The sequence below is a fragment of the Salvia hispanica genome, chromosome 4 (genome assembly GCF_029641045.1).
Source record: "Salvia hispanica isolate PSC_SH4W2 chromosome 4, Shi_PSC_v1, whole genome shotgun sequence".
NCBI lineage: Eukaryota > Viridiplantae > Streptophyta > Magnoliopsida > Lamiales > Lamiaceae > Salvia > Salvia hispanica.
In genome coordinates, this window is record NC_142695.1 from 12,064,806 (window position 1) to 12,083,687 (window position 18,882).

Sequence of the window (18,882 nt, forward strand, 5' to 3'; positions counted from 1 at the left end):
GCTCTTGTATGCATTAACTATTTAGCATGTTAATCAATTAATCTCACCATCGGTTAAATAAATCTCATAACCTTAGTATAACAAGAGAAGGAGAGAAAGAGACAACCAAGTGTGGATGGAGAGCTCGCTACCATGAATCGGAAAATGAATGAGGTTCATATCACGACCCAACTGTGCAACGAACAACACAATGCTCACTTGAGTTAGAGAAGGTATGAGTATGTAATTTTTCATTTGTAGGACCAATGAAGTGCGTCGTGAAACTCGCGCGCCTCAGAAAAAAAAAGGATTTGAACTACATAATTTTAATTTTTAGAAATTTAATTATGTAATTTATAATTATGTTATTTTCTTTTTGTTAACTATGTAATTTTTGGTAATTTTATTAAATTAATTTTTAGTTAGTTGCGTATTTAAATCAATTGCATTTTCAATTTTAAAGAAATAAAAATTGGAAAACATAAATAATTAAGTGAATGAATACTACCATATTGTGTGTGATATTTCTTGAATAAAGAACGTGATAAAAAGTAATGTGTAATCAATAAATACTGTAGTATTTAAATTATTTGAGAAATGAGATTGTACATCCCTTAGCATACAAAACAAAGTTAGAATCAAAGAAAAAAATAATGAGTATTTATAAAGTTAGACAATGAAATGCGTCTTAATTAGTAAAACATTTACACTAAATTAATAAATTGATAAATTAGAGATTCAGAGTCATTTTGAAATAATAAAAAACTGTTATTCTTATTTTTTTTAACATACAGATAAATAATTACTCTTAAACATTAAATTATAGCCAGTGCGAATAAATATAAGTGAGTGTGACATATAATTAAAAGATTGGATCTACACGCTATAATAGCATTACACAGATATCCACTTTATTGTTCCCCACATGGTGGGTCATCTTTAATTTCATCGTAACCATGTAACATATCATCACCAAAATACCAACTAATTAGGTCAAGTTAGTTTTGTGGTTGTGTATTTGCATGCATAGTGTGTTGTCTAAAACAATCTCAGTTCATTAAATACTTTAATTTAACATTTCATTTATTTTCTTATAATAATTCCAGTATGGAGTATATGATATTTTCTTTTTAGTTTTTTCATTTCAACAAATTATTTGTACTTCTTCTTTATTATCAAATGAATAAAATATATGTATATGATATTTTCTTTTTAGTTTTTTCATTTCAACAAATTATTTGTACTTCTTCTTTATTATCAAATGAATAAAATATATGTATATCCTTATACAAATAACAACATAGTCATTATATAGAATTACAGTGCTACACGATGAATATTGATTCAAATAATCGTTAATTTTAACTCCTATATATTGGTCTTCATCCATTGTGTTGTTGTTATATACGACTTCTAATAGAGTGAATATCAATTACCAATGTGTATGTTAAAGTTTCTACTTCCGGAAACGTTTGAAAGATAGAAAATAGTAGAATGTTTCTAAATACATGTAGCTTTGTAAGATCAATCAATCATTATTTGTAATGCTCTGAATATGATAAAAGTTTTGAAGAAACAATTAAATGTATGTGTCTGAGGTTGTGTGATGGAGAAAATGTTATACTCCTCCGCCTCACCTCTTAGTTAAGATATTATTTTTTTCGGTGCGGAAATTAAAAAATGAGTAAAAAAATAAAGCAAGAGAGAAAGAAAAAAATAGAATAGAAATAGTAATACAATTTTTGTCAAAAACAAAAACGACACAGCTAAATTGAGACGACCCAAAAGAAATGACTCAACTACTACGGAAGTGAGGGAGTATTTCTTTTTTCTTTTTTGAGGACATGAGAAATAGTTATATCTATATTTATACTATACGGAGTAGGGGAGTGTTATATTGCTAACTCAATACCTAATTGCTAACTACAACTAAATAATAGCCATTAGATATTCAAATTAAGGGCCTAGATCATCAACCAAGAAATATCAATACGATCAACAAAAAATGTCAATAAAGCTATAGAATTAATTCCATAAAATATCAATAGGGGTATTAATGTCAATTAACTACATGTTTAGTTATAACTAACTTTTAAAAGAAATCCCAAAACTTTAAATTCATATAACATATATCAAATTAAAGATAATTTTATAAGGATTCCAACGATATCATATATGCATATGTTCCGACGTCAAAATTTGAAAAAAAATTCGAAAATTTTTCAATTTTTTCGTAAAGCAGAAATGTCAACATACTATATAAACTATGTCAATATAATACATGTAGAATGTCAATATAAGCAATGGGTTAACATTCTTAAAGCATCGTGTTGACATTCTTAAAGCATTGTGTTGATATTTCCGAAACACTATATTGACATTTTCATCTAAAACCCTAATTTGGCGTTTTTTTATCTTTTTTTATTTTATTAATAAAAACAAAAATTACACGTGGCAAATTGTAGACCACACGTTTTCTAAAATCCTATGGCCTTAAATTAGTTGTAGTTAGCAATTAAATGATGAGTTAGCAATTGATCACTTCCCATACGGAGTATATAAAGTCGTAATTTTTTGGTTTTGACATTTCCGCTCATTTTATGGAATATTTTTTAATATGTATTATCCCGCTCACTTTAATAGAATTTTTTAGCATAAATTATCTAATCTGAAATTGTTACAAACTATTACATGAGCTTCAAAGATTTGGAAGAGGCAAGGATAAAGCTTAAAGTTATGGAATATATGCATAGCATTTTTGTATGTTGTGATGTGTGTCGTGGATTTTAAAGGTTGATTAATATTCATTTTATGCCGTTAAAACTAGTTTAAATCCTCTAATATCACTTCGATTGCAAGCAAATGGCGACGAAGTAGTAAAAGAGGTAAAGTTCTCATGAGGAACAGATAATTGCAATGTAAAACTAACTAGAAAGCAAGTAAATTTAATTGATTTTGGACTTTGAAAACTACGAAGTAAAAAGTACCAGGGAAAATTGTTCTTAACTCGTTTTGGGACATTTGTTAACAAGGATCCTATTTCCTAATCATATTTTATTGCTTTTGGGATCGTGTTGTTTTACACTCACACACGGCTAATCACCGATCGTGGAATAGAACACCTAGGGTCGGCTGATCAAGTTCACTAGGCTCGACACACCTACCCCTAACCCCTACAAGATGCTTAGTAGGCTCAGGATAGGCTTTTCTAAGCATGTTCGACACCAAAGACTCATCCTAAAACGCATGCGAAAAATAAATGTGTAACTTGTAATGCAAAAGAGAGATTATCCGTTTTTCCCACTTATAATTTATTTTTTTCATATTTTTACTCCAAAATTTAATTTTTTTCATCTATAAATACCTCTCATTTCTTCCAAAAAAATCACACCGAACAAACTCTTCTCTCAACCTCATTTTTTCTCTCAAATTTTGTAACACTCTTTTCTATCCATATTTTGCTAACATGTCCCGCCAACAACCCCCACACACGCCCGACGGTTGGAACCAATGGTTCGGCAGCCCGACGTCTATCCTATCACTGGATACGGATTTTTCGGCAGCTTGCTCCTACCCTAGGCTCGGACATTCCATGTGGATATCGACCTTACCCGACGGATATGCAGAATGTCTTCAGTGGGAAATTCGGGTGAACTCCCGAATACGGCTCGACGCAACTGTTGTCCCAACTTCCGGATGGCAGCACCCCCACCTTGCATCATGAGGACTTCAATGTCAGCACTCCGTAAACCACGACGGAGATGGAGAAATTGTTCGAGGCCTATGTTTCGATGTCAGAAGATTCGATCATCGGCACCAATCCAAAACGGTCGGATTGAACTAGAGAGCGCAATGCAAACATGTTGCGCAATGTGTTTGGAAAGGCAAGCAATGAAATCCAAAAGTTTTAGTGATTTAATCTCGAGGAAATGAGGATGGCCGGCAGCAGCACGAGTGAAGCTGACATAATGACCGGGGCCATGTTAGCTTACCAAATGATGATGCACAAACCATTCAAGCATATCATGACGTGGAAGATGATTCGTCAGTTGCCTAAGTGGTCGGGGGACACCCGGTCCTCCTCGGGCTCCACCGGAAAACGGTCGAGGTCGCAATCCGATTTCGGCGAGGACAAGGTGGCAAGCTAGCTTGCCGGAGCTCACTTGGATAGTTCCAAGGCCGGTCCGAGCGGTTCGCGACATAGTTTGCAAGGGACGAAGGAGGCAAAGGCTAGCCGCCGTCACCCACATAGCCAAGCCCAACCGGCCTCCATACCTTCACCCCAACCTATCCCTCCTAACGTGGACATGTTATTTGGGTACTTACAAACTGCTCTCCAAGATGACACGTCCCGGATGAATCCAAAACAACAAGTTGCGCATGGTCAGATGATTGAAGCCCTCTAAGTGAAATTGGGTACACGTCGCCTGCCACCGCCGCTGGAGGAATAGTTTTCATCTATCCAAACCCGAAATATTAAAATTTTAATTTTTAGAATTTAAATTATGTAATTTTTAATTTTTTAGGATGTAATTTTAAATTTTTAGGATTTCAATTATGTAATTTTTAATTTTTTAAGAATTTGTAATGGTATTTCGAGTTTTTTAATGATGCATAATTATTAAGAAAATATATTTAGTAAGTATAGTATTAAAATTGAATAATAGAATAGTAGGATCATGAATAGTGAGGAGCATGCTCTTGGGGAAGAGCATGATTGTGAGTGTCATACCTTAGTTAAGAGTAGTGAATAAAATCTATACAATATATAAAACGGGAGTTTTGGGGGTATTTAGGGAAATATCCTTTTAAAATTGATATTATTATTTAAATAAAATTATACGGTTAATGGATATTATTTGAAGTTAGTGGAGAGTTAATTGAAGTTAGTGGGGAGTTATTTAAAGTTAATAGGGAGTTAATGGGTGGTTATTATCTATAGTAATTTATTTATATTTATCAATTAAGAAAACTTAGAAAACAAGTGTTTGATAAAAGGAACGGAGATCTTATAGGATCGGCCCATTTTGCAGCTATGGCCTCTGATATCTTCCTCTTCTGAGATTGGTACTTGAAGAGAGCTGATGGGTCAGCGATGGTTGGAGGTTCAATGAAGCTTTTCATGATCAAAACTGGTTTATGTGTGAGATCCCTCCTTCTCCTTTCCATCTTTTTATTTTCCCACTCACACCAACACACACATTAATTTTGTATATTTGGTCAGGGAGATGTTGGAATTATTGATTTTCGAACGTGAAAAGATAAAAAAGTGTCCATGCTTTGATTATGCTTCCAGAGTTTAATCTTGAACATTAAATTGCAGCAATGATGCACTATTGGCGTATTGTGCTCAAGTTTGGACCATCAATTTCTCACGGTGCTTCTCCCATTCACGACTCTTTCCTTCCATTGAACAGGCATTTGCATGTCAATAATCTCTTCATTCTATTATGTTAGTATTGGTTTTAAATTTTAATTCTTATGATTTTCGTTTTCATTTGGACTTGATTGGTTCCAATAAGAAAAAAAAATCGAATCTTGATTAAAAAAATTCTCTCTTCAGAATTGGATGCTACTGAGATCACCAAACGAAGCAGAATGAGTTTTCCAGATTCCACACAATCACCAAATCAGTTTGTATCACCGATGTACTCCGGCGGCGACGCTGCCACATACTGGCCGCCATTCTAGGCCGGCTCCGACCAGCACCAAATGTAGCAGCATCCCGACAATCTTGGTTAAATGCTCAGTTAGTGTATCACATCTTATGCTTTGATCTACGGATGATCATTTAATACATATTATTGTTTTTTTATTTTATTGTAGTTTTAGGTGAGGCGGACGGCTTTAAAATGACAAACGACTTATTTTACCTATGAGTTCTGTTGAAGAGTTGATTTTAATTTTAAAGTTAATGTAGTGTATAAAGAAATTTTAAAAATGATGAATAATTATCGATTGTTTAAATTCTTTATTGTGATAGAAATTTATCTTCCTATTCCATTATTTAATGTTTATACATTATATTATGTGATTTTTTCCAAATTTATTATGCTTCAATGTTGATTTATATAGATTTTTTATTCTCATATAACTAAAATCGTTGCTCATATTGTTCATTGTTAATATTAATTCTAATTTTATTTAATTTGTATTAAAAAATATACTCCCTCCGTCCCAAGGTATTAGACCAATTTTCCTTTTTGGGATGTCCCAACATATTAGACTCGTTTCCTTTTTTAGCAAAAACCATCTATCTTATTTTATTCTCCACCTACTTTTTTCTCTCTTCTTTCCTCTACTTTTTCCCTCTCTCATACTTTACTCTCTCCAATTTAACTATTTAAATATCAATTCCTTAAATCATGTCCCCAAAAGAAGTGAGTCTAATACTCCGGGACGGAGGGAGTATTAATTTGTGCATAGCATAGGCGTGATACTAGTATAAATAAAAGTGAGGCAGGATTCATAAATAGTGAAGATGACGGTTAAGCATGCTCTTAATGATAATTTTAAAAGTATATATATATATATATAGGGATGTATTAAGATGACAACCCTCTTTATTTTAACACCATACCACCATTTTAGGCCATTGGATCTGAAAATCGTGTGCTTGTCATCCTGCCACGTGTAAAAACACGGAGGGGTAAAATAGGAAATTTCTAATTTTACGTTACCAGATTGCAGTGTTGTTCATTAAATATTGCAGTCTTACCGCAGCAATATTGCAGTTTACCACAACTGCAATATCAGTAGACTGCAATATCTAATACTGTACACTGCAAACCCGTGTTTTTTCACGAAACTTAATCCTAGGCGTCCATAAACGAGATCTAACGCACTATATTGGTGGTATGGTGTTATCCTATCTATGGTGGCACCCTAGTGCACCTCTATATATATATATATATATATATATATATATATATATATATAGGGATGTATTCAAATACTTTTCATATCTTTTGTCCTTTTTCCTTCTTAATCCTAGCCCCACGATTTTGTCATCTGACGGTCAGATTAATGCCACGTGTCATTTAATAATGCACATTTTCATTCTAATAATGCACAGCGGCTAATAATGCAACATTATAGACTAATAATGCACATTTTCATTCTAATAATGCACAGCGGCTAATAATGCAACATTATACACTAATAATGCATTGATCACAACCATCCAATTCAAGGATCCAAGGGTTGAGATTAAGAAGGAAATAGGACACTTAGGGTGCAAAGGAGCCTAACGCACCCCTAGATATATATATATATATGGTCTTGTTAGGTTGAGATTATTTACCTTAATTGAGAAATGAGATGCAATATGGGCCACTAATCCATAAGATTCATGTAATGTCAACAGATAACACATTATGTCAACAAGGGCGTATAATTGTAATCTCATTAATAAAAGGCAGAAAACATAAAATTATATTTCAAACCATTTTCTAAAATCTTCTCTAAAACTATCGCTAAAAACCTGCAAATCTTCATACAAATCTTCATAAAATCGAAGACCTTCAAAATCGAAGACCTGCAAATCTCGCTGAAAATCTGCTGATCTTCAAATTTCAATTCGTAGACCTTCAAAATCGAAGAGCAAAATTGAACAGTTTTGTGCAATGACGATAGAAAAGCAAAATCGAAGACAATCGGCTGAAGCAACGATCGAAGAGAATCGACATTCCAAATAGGCGGTGGTTGAAGCGACTTCTTCAGGTTGATGAATTTTCAAAATCGGCATTCAAAATCGTCGTTCATCCGAAAATTGAAGAATTTTTTAACAACAGACGACTAATTCGATGGAGTTTGGTTGAATCTGAAGTTTTTAGGTTGATTTTATCGACTTCGATTCTGTTTTTATGCTTTATTTGTTGATGCCCAGTCAAATTTGTTCCTAATCAGTTTTTTTTTTTTTTTTTGCTTTTTCATTTTTAGGTTCGAGTACGCTTCACAATCAAAGCCTAAGGTGTTATCTGATGGATTCTTCATCTTATTCAGAGTCGACGTCGATGAATGTTGAAGGTATTTTGGTTTGATTTTCATTATCATGACTTTTTTGTACTTTGTTGGTGAATTATACTCTGTTGACATAAATGCAGATTTGCTGACATTCTATGTTTATTGATATCATGTATACTCTCTGTTGCTATCATGATAATTTCTTGTTCACATAACTGCAAATCTGTTGATATTTGAATTGATGTGCATTCCTACTGACTTCTAATTTGTTTGTCATTCCAGTGGTAGACATGTTCTATTATATTACAGCGATTTTGTGTTGAACTAGGCTAAAGTTTTATTGAAAGCACGAAATGTGAATATTCTGTATTGAAATATTTATTGCAGAACTTCACAAGAAGGAGACATGTGAAGCTGTCACCATGATTGAAACACCACCTATGGTAATTGTTGGTGTCGTTGGGTATGTGAAGACTCCTCGTGGTCTTCGCTGCCTAAATACAGTTTGGGCTCAGCACTTGAGTGAGGAGGTAAAGAGAAGGTTCTACTAGAATTGGTGCAAGTCAAAGAAGAAGGCATTTTCCAAATACTCGAAGAAGCTGGAGACTAACGAGGGGAAGAAAGACACCCAGGCACAGCTGGAGAAATTGAAGTAATATTCTTGCGTCATTCGTGTCCTGGCTCACACTAAGGTATAAACTAATTTCCTTTATTTGAAATTTTATCACTAATTATTTTTTTCATCAAATTTGACTATAAGTTTAAAGTTTTCTATTGCTATTGTACATATAAGAAAAATGAAGGGATTGAAGCAAAAGAAGGCACACATGATGGAGATACAAGTGAATGGTGGGACTATAGCACAAAAGGTTGATTTTGCATATGGTTTCTTTGAGAAACAGGTCCCCATTGATGCTGTTTTCCAGATGGATGAGATGATTGACATTATTGGTGTCACAAAGGGTAAAGGGTATGAAGGTGTGGTTACACGTTGGGGAGTCACCCGGCTTCCTGGCAAGACCCACAGGGGACTTCGTAAGGTCGTCTGTATTGGTGCATGGCATCCTGCTAGAGTTTCCTTCACTGTTGCTAGGGCTGGACATAATGGATACCAACATCGAACTGAACTGAACAAGAAGATCTATAAGCTTGGCAAGGTTGGGAAAGAAGAACACACATCCTCTACTGAGTTTGACAGGTTCCAACACTAGCATCTTTGCAATTTGCATTATATATACTTCCATCTGTCAATTCTTTCCATTGAAATTGATCATATCAGTTTAAACAAATAACGATTTGTTAGTTTATGAATGAACAGATCCAAGTACAATCTAATGTATGGAAATACTATGTTTTTCTCATTTATCTAATGACTTGTATGTTGATTGATTGCAGGACTGAGAAAGATATTACACCAATAGGTGGATTCCCTCACTATGGTGAAGTAAAGGATGATTACTTGATGATCAAATGCGGGTGTGTGGGTCCTAAGAAAAGTGTTGTAACTCTTCGTCAATCTCTCCTCAAACAGACATCTCGTGTTGCCCTCGAGGAGATTAAGCTGAAGTTTGTGGATACCTCATCCAAGTTTGGACATGGATGTTTCCAGACCACTGAGGAGAAGCTGAAGTATTATGGTCGGGTCAAGGCATAAATTATTTACTGAAAAGTAATTACATTATTTGGCATCTAATGGTCGGCTCATTTTTGCACTAGTCTTGGACAGCTTAGTTTTTTCTCAACTTGTTTTTCGTGATAATTTGTGGGAGTTACATTGTTGTATTGAGTTGTAATCTTCTGATTGATTTTTCATTCTTTCCAATTGTTTTTTTAACCCAATTGTCTCGTAGATTTTTCAACTTTGCATGTTGTGGCACATGACATAAAGAAATAAGGCAGCAGGAATGAGTCAAGTTAGGCTGGAAGCAAATGTCATTGAATCATATCAACTTTACATAAGAATACAAAATTTTCAAATATCAAATTATTACAAAATAGTCAAAAGCCCCTGCTGTTGTGTTTGTGGGTGGAGGAAGGGGTTATGAATAGGGTTGAGAGTCCATGGTAGGGTTGCAGATTCACTGGAGAAGCTAATGGCTTGTATGTGCAGTTGACATGACTTGTATGTGCAGTTGATACGATATGGCTTGTACGTGTAGTTGACATGGCTTGTACGTGTAGTTGACATGGTTTGAAAGTGTAGTTGACATGGCTTATAATTGTTGTTGACATGGCTTGTACGTGTAGTTGACATGGCTTGAAAGTGCAGTCGACATGACTTATAATTGTTGACATGGCTTGTGCGTGTAGTTGATATGGCTTGTACGTGTAGTTGATATGACTTGTACGTCTAGCTGACATATTATATACCATAGTTGACATGACTTGTATGTGGAGTTGAGACGATATGTACTGTAGTTGACATGACTTATATGTGCAGTTGACATGATATGGCTTGTACGTGTAGTTGACATGGCTTGTATATGTAGTTGACATGACTTATAATTGTTGTTGACATGGCTTGTACGTGTAGTTGACATGAGTTGTACGTATAGTTGACATAGTTTGAAAGTGTAGTTGACATGACTTGTATTAAAATAACACTTATAATTCACATTTTAATACGGAGAATATCAAATGTCAACAACTCGTATTAAAATGTCAACAACTAAAAAATAAAACTTATAATTTACATATCAATACCGAGAATATTAAATGTCAACAACTCGTATTAAAATATCAACAACTAAAAAATAACACTTATAATCCACATTTTAATACCGAGAATATCAAATGTCAACAGCTCGTATTAAAATGTCAACAACTAAAATATAACACTTATAAATAGCCAGAATATAAAATATCAACCGCTTGTATTAAAATGTCAACAACTAAAAAATAACAGTTATAAATAGCCAGAATATCAAATGTCAACAGCTCGTATTAAAATGTCAACAACTAAAAACTAACACTTATAATTTCATATCAATAGTCAGAATATCAAATGTCAACAACTTTATTAAAATGTCAACAACTAACAAATAACACTTATAACATATCAATAGTCAGAATATCAAATGTCAACAGCTCGTATTAAAATATCAACAACTAAAAAATAACACTTATAATTACATATCAATAGCCAGAATATCAAATGTCAACAACTCTATTAAAATGTCAACAACTAACAAATAGCACTTATAATTCACATATCAATAGCCAGAATATTAAATGTTAACAACTAAAAAATAACACTTATAATTCACATATCAATAGCCAGAATATCAAATATCAACATCTCGTATTACAATGTCAACAACTAAAAAATAACACTTATAATTCACATATCAATAGGCAGAATATCAAATGTCAACAACTCTTATTAAAATGTCAACAACTAAATAACACTTATAATTCATATAACACTAGCCTGAATATCAAATGTCAATAATTTATAGCAAAATGTCAACAGCTTTCACCGACGACGACTTCTATTGGCGTGCAATCAAGAAACTGCAATTAGAGTTGAAAGACTAAACAAAACTGTAAAAAAATAAACCTTGTTTGGCTACCAACAATGGTCAGTAAAGCACCACTAATTCACAAACAGAATCATCATCTACTCTACCCATACCCTCAGAATCTGTAGCTTGTTCGAAAACGCAATCACCACCCAATCTGGCTGCGAAGACGACCACTGCAGCTGCTCAATCTCTGCCTCGGCAGTGTACGCCACAATCGGGACCAATCCGTCCTCCACCGGCCGCCCCATCGACAAGAGGTCCCAAATCAAAGCCTGCGAATCATCTCCCACCGTGCAAATGTGGCACCTGATGCCGCTGCAGCTCCACCACCAGCAGCGTTGGGATGATTCGAATTGAACCGAATATGAAGTGTACTCCTATTTCTCCTACGAATTGAACCTTCACCCATAGGCAAACGCAACAAGATTTCTCGAAATCTGAACAACTACATAAAAAATTCAATTCAGCCAAACAAAAATTAATAAACAAAAAAGAAATTTGCAGAAAGATCAAAGCAACAACAACTGGTATATCCAAACGAATAAAGAAGCCTCAGATCTAGGAAATTTATGCAGAAACAAAACCTCTCTTTACTATAGAAGTATTCAATTGAAAACATAGGATACCTTGAACACTCAAAATCAGTGAGACAAGTCTGAAATTGAGAACAACTGTTGCTGATGAAATTGAGATATAGTTAGAAGGATTAAGTTGCTTCTAATCATGAAGATCATCAACACCACATTATCATCATGGTAATTGATTGAATTAAACAATTAATTAAACTCCTAATTCATCGATTTGAGATTCAATTTACCACAAGAGTTATTCCTCGCTAGATCGGAGATGACAACAGCACGATCGAGTGGGCGATGGTGGAGCTCCTCCGCCACCCAGTGGCGAAGGACGAGCTCCGCCGCGTCGTCGGAGAAGGAAACGGATTCGAGGAAGCGCGGATCGACGATTTGTCGTACCTGCAGGCGGTGGTGAAGGAGACGTTGCGGCGGAGAAGGAGCCAGCCTCGGTTTCATCGTCGGAAGAATCGGTCAGGCCAGAGCAGGTGAAGAAGCGGCCGATTGCGTACAGATAGGCGGAGAAGAAGCGAAGATTATATTTTCATGAATTGACGAAAAGGAGAAACTGAGAGATGAAGACGAGGCTGGTGAACGAGAGCAGTGTTTGACGGCGATCAGCAGCAGCGATATGGCGGCGGCAATCGCCATTGTCGTCGGCGAAATTGGAGGGATGAAGATGAAGATGGAGGGCGATTGGTGGTAGCGATTTGGAAAAAAATGAATTTTGAGAAAAGGAGAGATGGATGTGAATTACCATTATGCCCTTTCATATTAAATTAATCTAAAAATATTTATTGTGTGGCAAAATCTGGACCACTCATTTAATAAAAATGAGTGGCTGATATTGCATCTCATTTCTCAATTAGCCTAAATAATCTCAATTGATCACAATCCTATATATATATATATATATATATATATATATATATATATATATAGGGGTGCATTATAATGATAACCCCAATTTGTGTGATAACCCTATAACTAAATCTCCACCACACATTTTTAAAATATGTGGTCTAGATTTAATCTAACAAAACTATCATTTTATCAAATAAAAATATCATTTTCGGATATATTAAGGGCAAAATTGTCATTTCGTTCTAAAATTTGGTGGGAAAGAAGGAAACTTGACTCAAACGCTCCATTCAATTTCTCTCACACTCAAACCCTGCATTCAATTTCTCTCACAAACAAACCCTCTGAATCGCGTTTCAAAGCCTTCGAATCGAAGGAAAAATCATCCGATTCTGGAATATGTCGAAGGAAAACGCTCAAGCATCATCGAAGAAAGTTTGGATGAAGTTTATTACTTATTTCACTTTTGATTTTACTCGATTTATCATTTTGCTGGAGATTTTCTCGATTTTTTTTAGATTCGTTTTTTAGTGTAGATATTTCTTATATTTATACAATATCGTTCATGCATAACAATATTGAGAACAATCTATATATTTAGATTTACATTTTGCTGTGTATTCTGTTGGTGTGTGTTTTTCTGTGTTTTTGTGTGTGTTTTGCTTTCTTTATGTGTGTTTTGCTGTGTGTGTGTTGCTATGTGTTTGCATGATCTGTTTAAATGTAGAAATTGTGCTTTTGCTTGATAAAATGATACTTTGGGTGCATAAAATGATAGTTTCTGAAAATGATAAAATGATACTTTGTGAATAGTGTTTTGTTCTACTTAAGTGACAAGTTATGCCCTCTCTGCTTTTTTGAACTCATTGAAATTTAGAAAATGATAGTTTCAGAAGATAAAATGATAATTGCCCTTGATAAAATGATAGTTTCATGGGATAAAATGATACTTTGACTTTATATAATGACATAAACTGTTTAACACACTGAAATCTTTTGTTTATTAGGAAAGAACATTTGTGATAATGATGATGATGAGCATAGAACATTAGCAAAAGAAGTAGAACATATAAGAAATAAGAAGAAAAGAAAGAATGATGATGCAACTGATGGTAAGACAGCTTCAAAGAAGGGCAAGAAAAAAGTTGTTGAAGATAGTACAGTCATTAAGACAGCAACTTTGGCAGGAAGAAGGAATACTGACTTTTTCGTTGACATGCTTGAATCTCTAAACGAGAATCAAAGAAGAGCTGTTCGAGAGATTGAGTTTGGCGCACTCCTAAACTTCAATATAAGAAGTTTCCCAAGAGCACTGGCGTATTATCTGATCTACAACTTTAACCGTAAAAGTTCATCAATTGAGTTGAACAGTGGGGAATCACTTTTTTTAGATGATGAAGATGTTCACATAACTCTTGGGTTCCCGATTGGATCTTTACCTATCAATAAAAGCAAATTTCAGAAAAATACCCACATCAAAACTGAAATTGCTAGATGGAGAGAGAAAAATGGTGCCAAAGTATGTTGTAGAGCAGATGGAGAGAGACAAAGAAGGTGGTGAGTTGTTTAAATGGACTTTTATGGTTCTCATGGAGTATGCCTTGATTAACACTCCTGCTGATGGAAATTTGAGGCCAAAAATTTTAGATTACATAGCTGATGTTGAGAATATCAAACAATACAATTGGTGTAGCTATGTCATATCTAGATTGCATGAAACACAAAAGAGGTGGAAAAAAAACACAGCAAAGATATTTACCGTGCCAGTTATCTTTGTAGTGGTAAAAATATATTTGTTTTCCATTGTCTATGAATCTATTTACAGATAAACTAATATTTAGTTTTTGTTTAATGTAGGCTTGTTACGTGGACAGGATTGTCTTTGGAAAAAAAATGGTGTCAAGATGTTATCCAACGGTGAAAGGATGGACTGCCGAACTGTTGAAAGAAAGACAAAGAGCAGAAATGGAGAATTCAACATTTGGTCTGGGTCATAAGTATGACCGATATAAAAAGCAGCCACATGAAGAAAATGATGAAGATGACAAAGAAGATGACTCTCAAGATGTAGAAGTTTTGAAGACAAATGATCATGATGAAGTGGGGACAACCAGTGAATGGGAGAATTTCATAAATGAATGGAAGGGAGCTGCAAAGGATGTTAAAGCCTCAATGTTGAAGATGGTTGATGTCCTTGAAGCAGCGCCGGATAAACTCAGGAATCTCAATAGCTTTAAGATAATCTGTGATACAACGAGAAATGCAATGGGATTGAGAGAGGAAGGTGTGCAGCATGTTATAGAAAGTCAGGATACAATGACACAGGCTATAAACAATGATGAAACTGATGATCCTGAGTGGATTGATATCATGATTGAGTTAACTAAAGCTGCTGAGAGAACATATATACTGAAAAATAGGAATGAGTTCCCTACCTTCACTCTGATACCTGAATGTGACGACAGTCCTAATGAGAATCAAGAATTTAATCGGGAAAAGGATATGGAGAAGGAAAAAGATGATGAGGTGGAAAACGAGCAAGAGAAACAGAATGAAAGCGAAAAGGAAATGGCAGCTGGAAAAGAAAAGGAAAAAGTTTCAGAGAAAGAAGTTCAGAATGAAGAATATGAGGTAACTTTTAAAAATGATAGTTTAAGTACATAAAATGATTGATTATATGGTTAAAATGATATAGGTTTGATAATGTTTTTTGGTGGTTCTGTTTTATTTGAAAACTGATACTTTTGCATCATAAAATGATAGTTTAAGCGGATAACATGATAAAATGATAAAATGATAGTTTCGGGGAATAAAATGATAGGTTCTGTGAATAAAATGATACTTTTGTTTCATAATGATAGTTTTAGATTTTTGGCTGATAATGTGATAGTTCATGTGGGTAAAATAGTATCCCTTCTGTCAATAACAATTTATATTTTTTTTAAATGAAAGCATGACAGAGTTGATACCATAATATCCACTGTCATGGAGGATATCCACAGAGATGATGAAGTTTTAAAACAGAGAGAAGAAAATTTGAATAAGGAAAAAGGGAAGAAGATGGTTTCTCAAGAGCCTCCAGTCGAAAAGGAGAAAGTGGTCAGAACAACAAAGAAAATTGTTGAAGCAATGTGCTCTCCCTACAACGTCAGAGCAGTACATCTGAAAGGAAAGCTGAATAAAGAAGAGAGAGAAATAATGTACTGGTTGATGACAGATGAAGAAAGTGAACAGTAAGTTTTGAATTACATAATTATATTCTTATTCAGTTCTTTTAACTAACATTAAATATGAATTTGAAATCAGTTATGAGGTAGTTTATGAGAACGACAAGATCACAATGTTCAAGATTGACTTCCACAGCCTTGCTCCACGTACATACGTCAGGATCAACATCATAGATGCATGGGTTGTGTTCCTTAACTACAATGAAAAATTCAAATCAAAGGCATCACCGAGTCGTCTTTTCATCAACACCACACCTACGGTACAGTAAACGAGTAAATAAATAATAGTATTACATTAAAAGTTAAAATATATTTACAAAAATGTAAACATGATAGATTTACAACATTACTGCAAGGAGATCTGGTTGGACTGAAGCAGAGAGTCGAGAAAGATTTTGCTCAAACTTGAATGAATTTGTGTCAAAGATTGAAAATTTCAAATGGGAAAATTATGACCTGGTAAGTAATAATTAGATATACATTACAGAACAAGGGTGCGTTATAATGATAACCCATATTTATGTGATAAGCTAATAACCCTATCATTTTATGGGTCAAAAGTATCATTTTTACTAAAAATGATATTTATACATGATAAAATGATATTTTTCGTCCATAAAATGATATTCTGTTCTATAAAATGATACTTTTCTTCCATAAAATGAGGGTTATTAGGTTATCACCATAAATATGGGTTATGATATGATCACATCCCTTACAGAACAACATACCTATATTTTTGAAAATGACATTTATATATAATGTTTTGAAAATTAGATATTCTTTTCTTTCCGATCTGAGCGTACGAACATTATTATATCATCTGCTTCAATCTCAAAATGCAAATGATGGATGTGATTGACAATTCTCTGGTTAGTGAAGATTTACTTGAGAAGAAATATGAAGATGCACCAAGTACTCTGGTATGTTTAGTTAAATGCATTCAATATTTATTAGTTAAAATGCATGGAATATAATTCAGTATGGAACATAATATAATTTTTAATCAACCTCATGTATGTTTTGTGTTATTTGAATAGAGAAATTTCTTCCGAACTTATCTTGGAAATTGAGTCAATCCATCAATGGGAAGAACTGTCAAACTGTCAAAAACCAGATACATGAATATGCCATGGCAGAACGATACAAATAAAGTTGACTGTGGAATTTATGTGATGCGCCATTTGGAGACTTACATGGGTGGTCCTGTTCGTAACTGGAATTCGGGTTTAACGAAGAAGGGAATAGAGTCTTTCATAAAACTCTGTGCCAGATATACTGAAACATTGCTTATTGGAGATACTAACAAGAAGGCTTTTGAGACACTTACAATGACAAAAAAGAAGTTTGAGAATGGCAGCAAAAAAGGAGAAATTGATGTTGAAAAGATGATTAGAGAATTTAAACCCCCTGTATACTAACTTGTATGACTTGATAATAGCGTTTTGTAATAGTGGTTTCGAATATAATCACCCAAAATTATCATTTTATCTGCTGCAAGTATGATTTTGTCATTTTATCAGTCAGAAGTATCATTTTATCAGTCAGAAGTATCATTTTATCATTTTATCTGCTCCAAGTATCATTTTTTCAGGTTAAAGTATCATTTTATCAGTTTATAAACAAAAGAATGATGTTATCAGCCAAAATGTCATTTTATAAGCCCAAAATATCATTTTATCTACTGCAAGTATCATTTTGTCATTATATAATTCAGAAGTATCATTTTATCAGTCAGAAGTATCATTTTATCATTTTATCTGCTCCAAGTATCATTTTATCAGCTTATATATCATTTTGTCAGATTAAAATATCATTTTATCCGTTGAGAGTATCATTTTATCAGCTTATATGTCATTTTTTCCAGCTTATACATCATTTCATAAGGTTATTGTCATTTTATTTGCTGCGGGTATCATTTTTTCAGGTTAAAGTATCATGTTATCAGCCAAAATGTCATTTTATAAGCCCAAAGTATCATTTTATTAAACAAAAATGTCATTTTATACACCAAAAATACCTAAACTATATCAAATGGCTTCAATCTGTCTTCTCATTGACTCTACCACAATTTCTTGAATCATGACGACCCAGCTCATGACATTTACCACACCATCGTAGAGGCTTATTAGCTTTCCTTATTGCACTCTCCCTCTTTGCTACTCTGCCACTAGCTGATCCTTTGGTACTAACAACGTCTAGAGGATGTACATCAATTACATCATGTACTGCCATTCCATAAAAATCCTCAACCATCTTCTTCTTTTCAATGACTGAAGGTGCTGCACAATTTCCAAATATATGTTCTTCCAAATCATCAAGACCAGCACTTAACAAAGACAAATGATCCATACTTCCCTCAGACTTTTGGACAAATCGATAAAAGTTGGAGAACAACTTTTTCTTAACTTCCTGCTTTTCATCCAAATCTGCAAGATAAAAGATAACATTATTACAGTAAATACTATCATTTCTCTGACTGAAAAATAGAATTTTTACAAATAAGGTTAAAAATGGAACACACGTTCAAATGGTTGTTGTTCCTCAGATGGTAGACCATGGGCTGCCTTTAGTAAAGAGCTCTTCAACCACCTTCGACCAAAATATTTCTCAGGAATGAGATTAGCAGACTTGTTCTTCAACAAACAAAATATATGACAACATAACAAACCAATTCTGGAAAACTTCTTGCAACTACAGTCGAATGTGTCTTGCTTACAATCATACTTAACATCCCATGTTCTACCATATTGG

General features: G+C 33.9%; 1 protein-coding gene and 1 long non-coding RNA gene across 2 annotated transcripts; both read left to right on the forward strand.

Annotated features, from left to right (window-relative positions):
* The first annotated feature begins 4,983 nt into the window (after window positions 1-4,983).
* On the forward strand, window positions 4,984-5,880 carry LOC125192526 (uncharacterized). Its single transcript, XR_007171419.2, has 3 exons — window positions 4,984-5,120; window positions 5,303-5,356; window positions 5,543-5,880. It is a non-coding gene; the product is annotated as an uncharacterized LOC125192526 (long non-coding RNA).
* Window positions 5,881-8,720: 2,840 nt separating this feature from the next.
* On the forward strand, window positions 8,721-9,598 carry LOC125197137 (large ribosomal subunit protein uL3z-like). The gene is made up of 2 exons (XM_089057769.1): window positions 8,721-9,142; window positions 9,340-9,598. The coding sequence occupies exons 1-2, from the start codon at window positions 8,742-8,744 to the stop codon at window positions 9,596-9,598; spliced, it is 660 nt and encodes a 219-aa protein (XP_088913895.1). The 5' UTR covers window positions 8,721-8,741.
* Window positions 9,599-18,882: the final 9,284 nt, after the last annotated feature.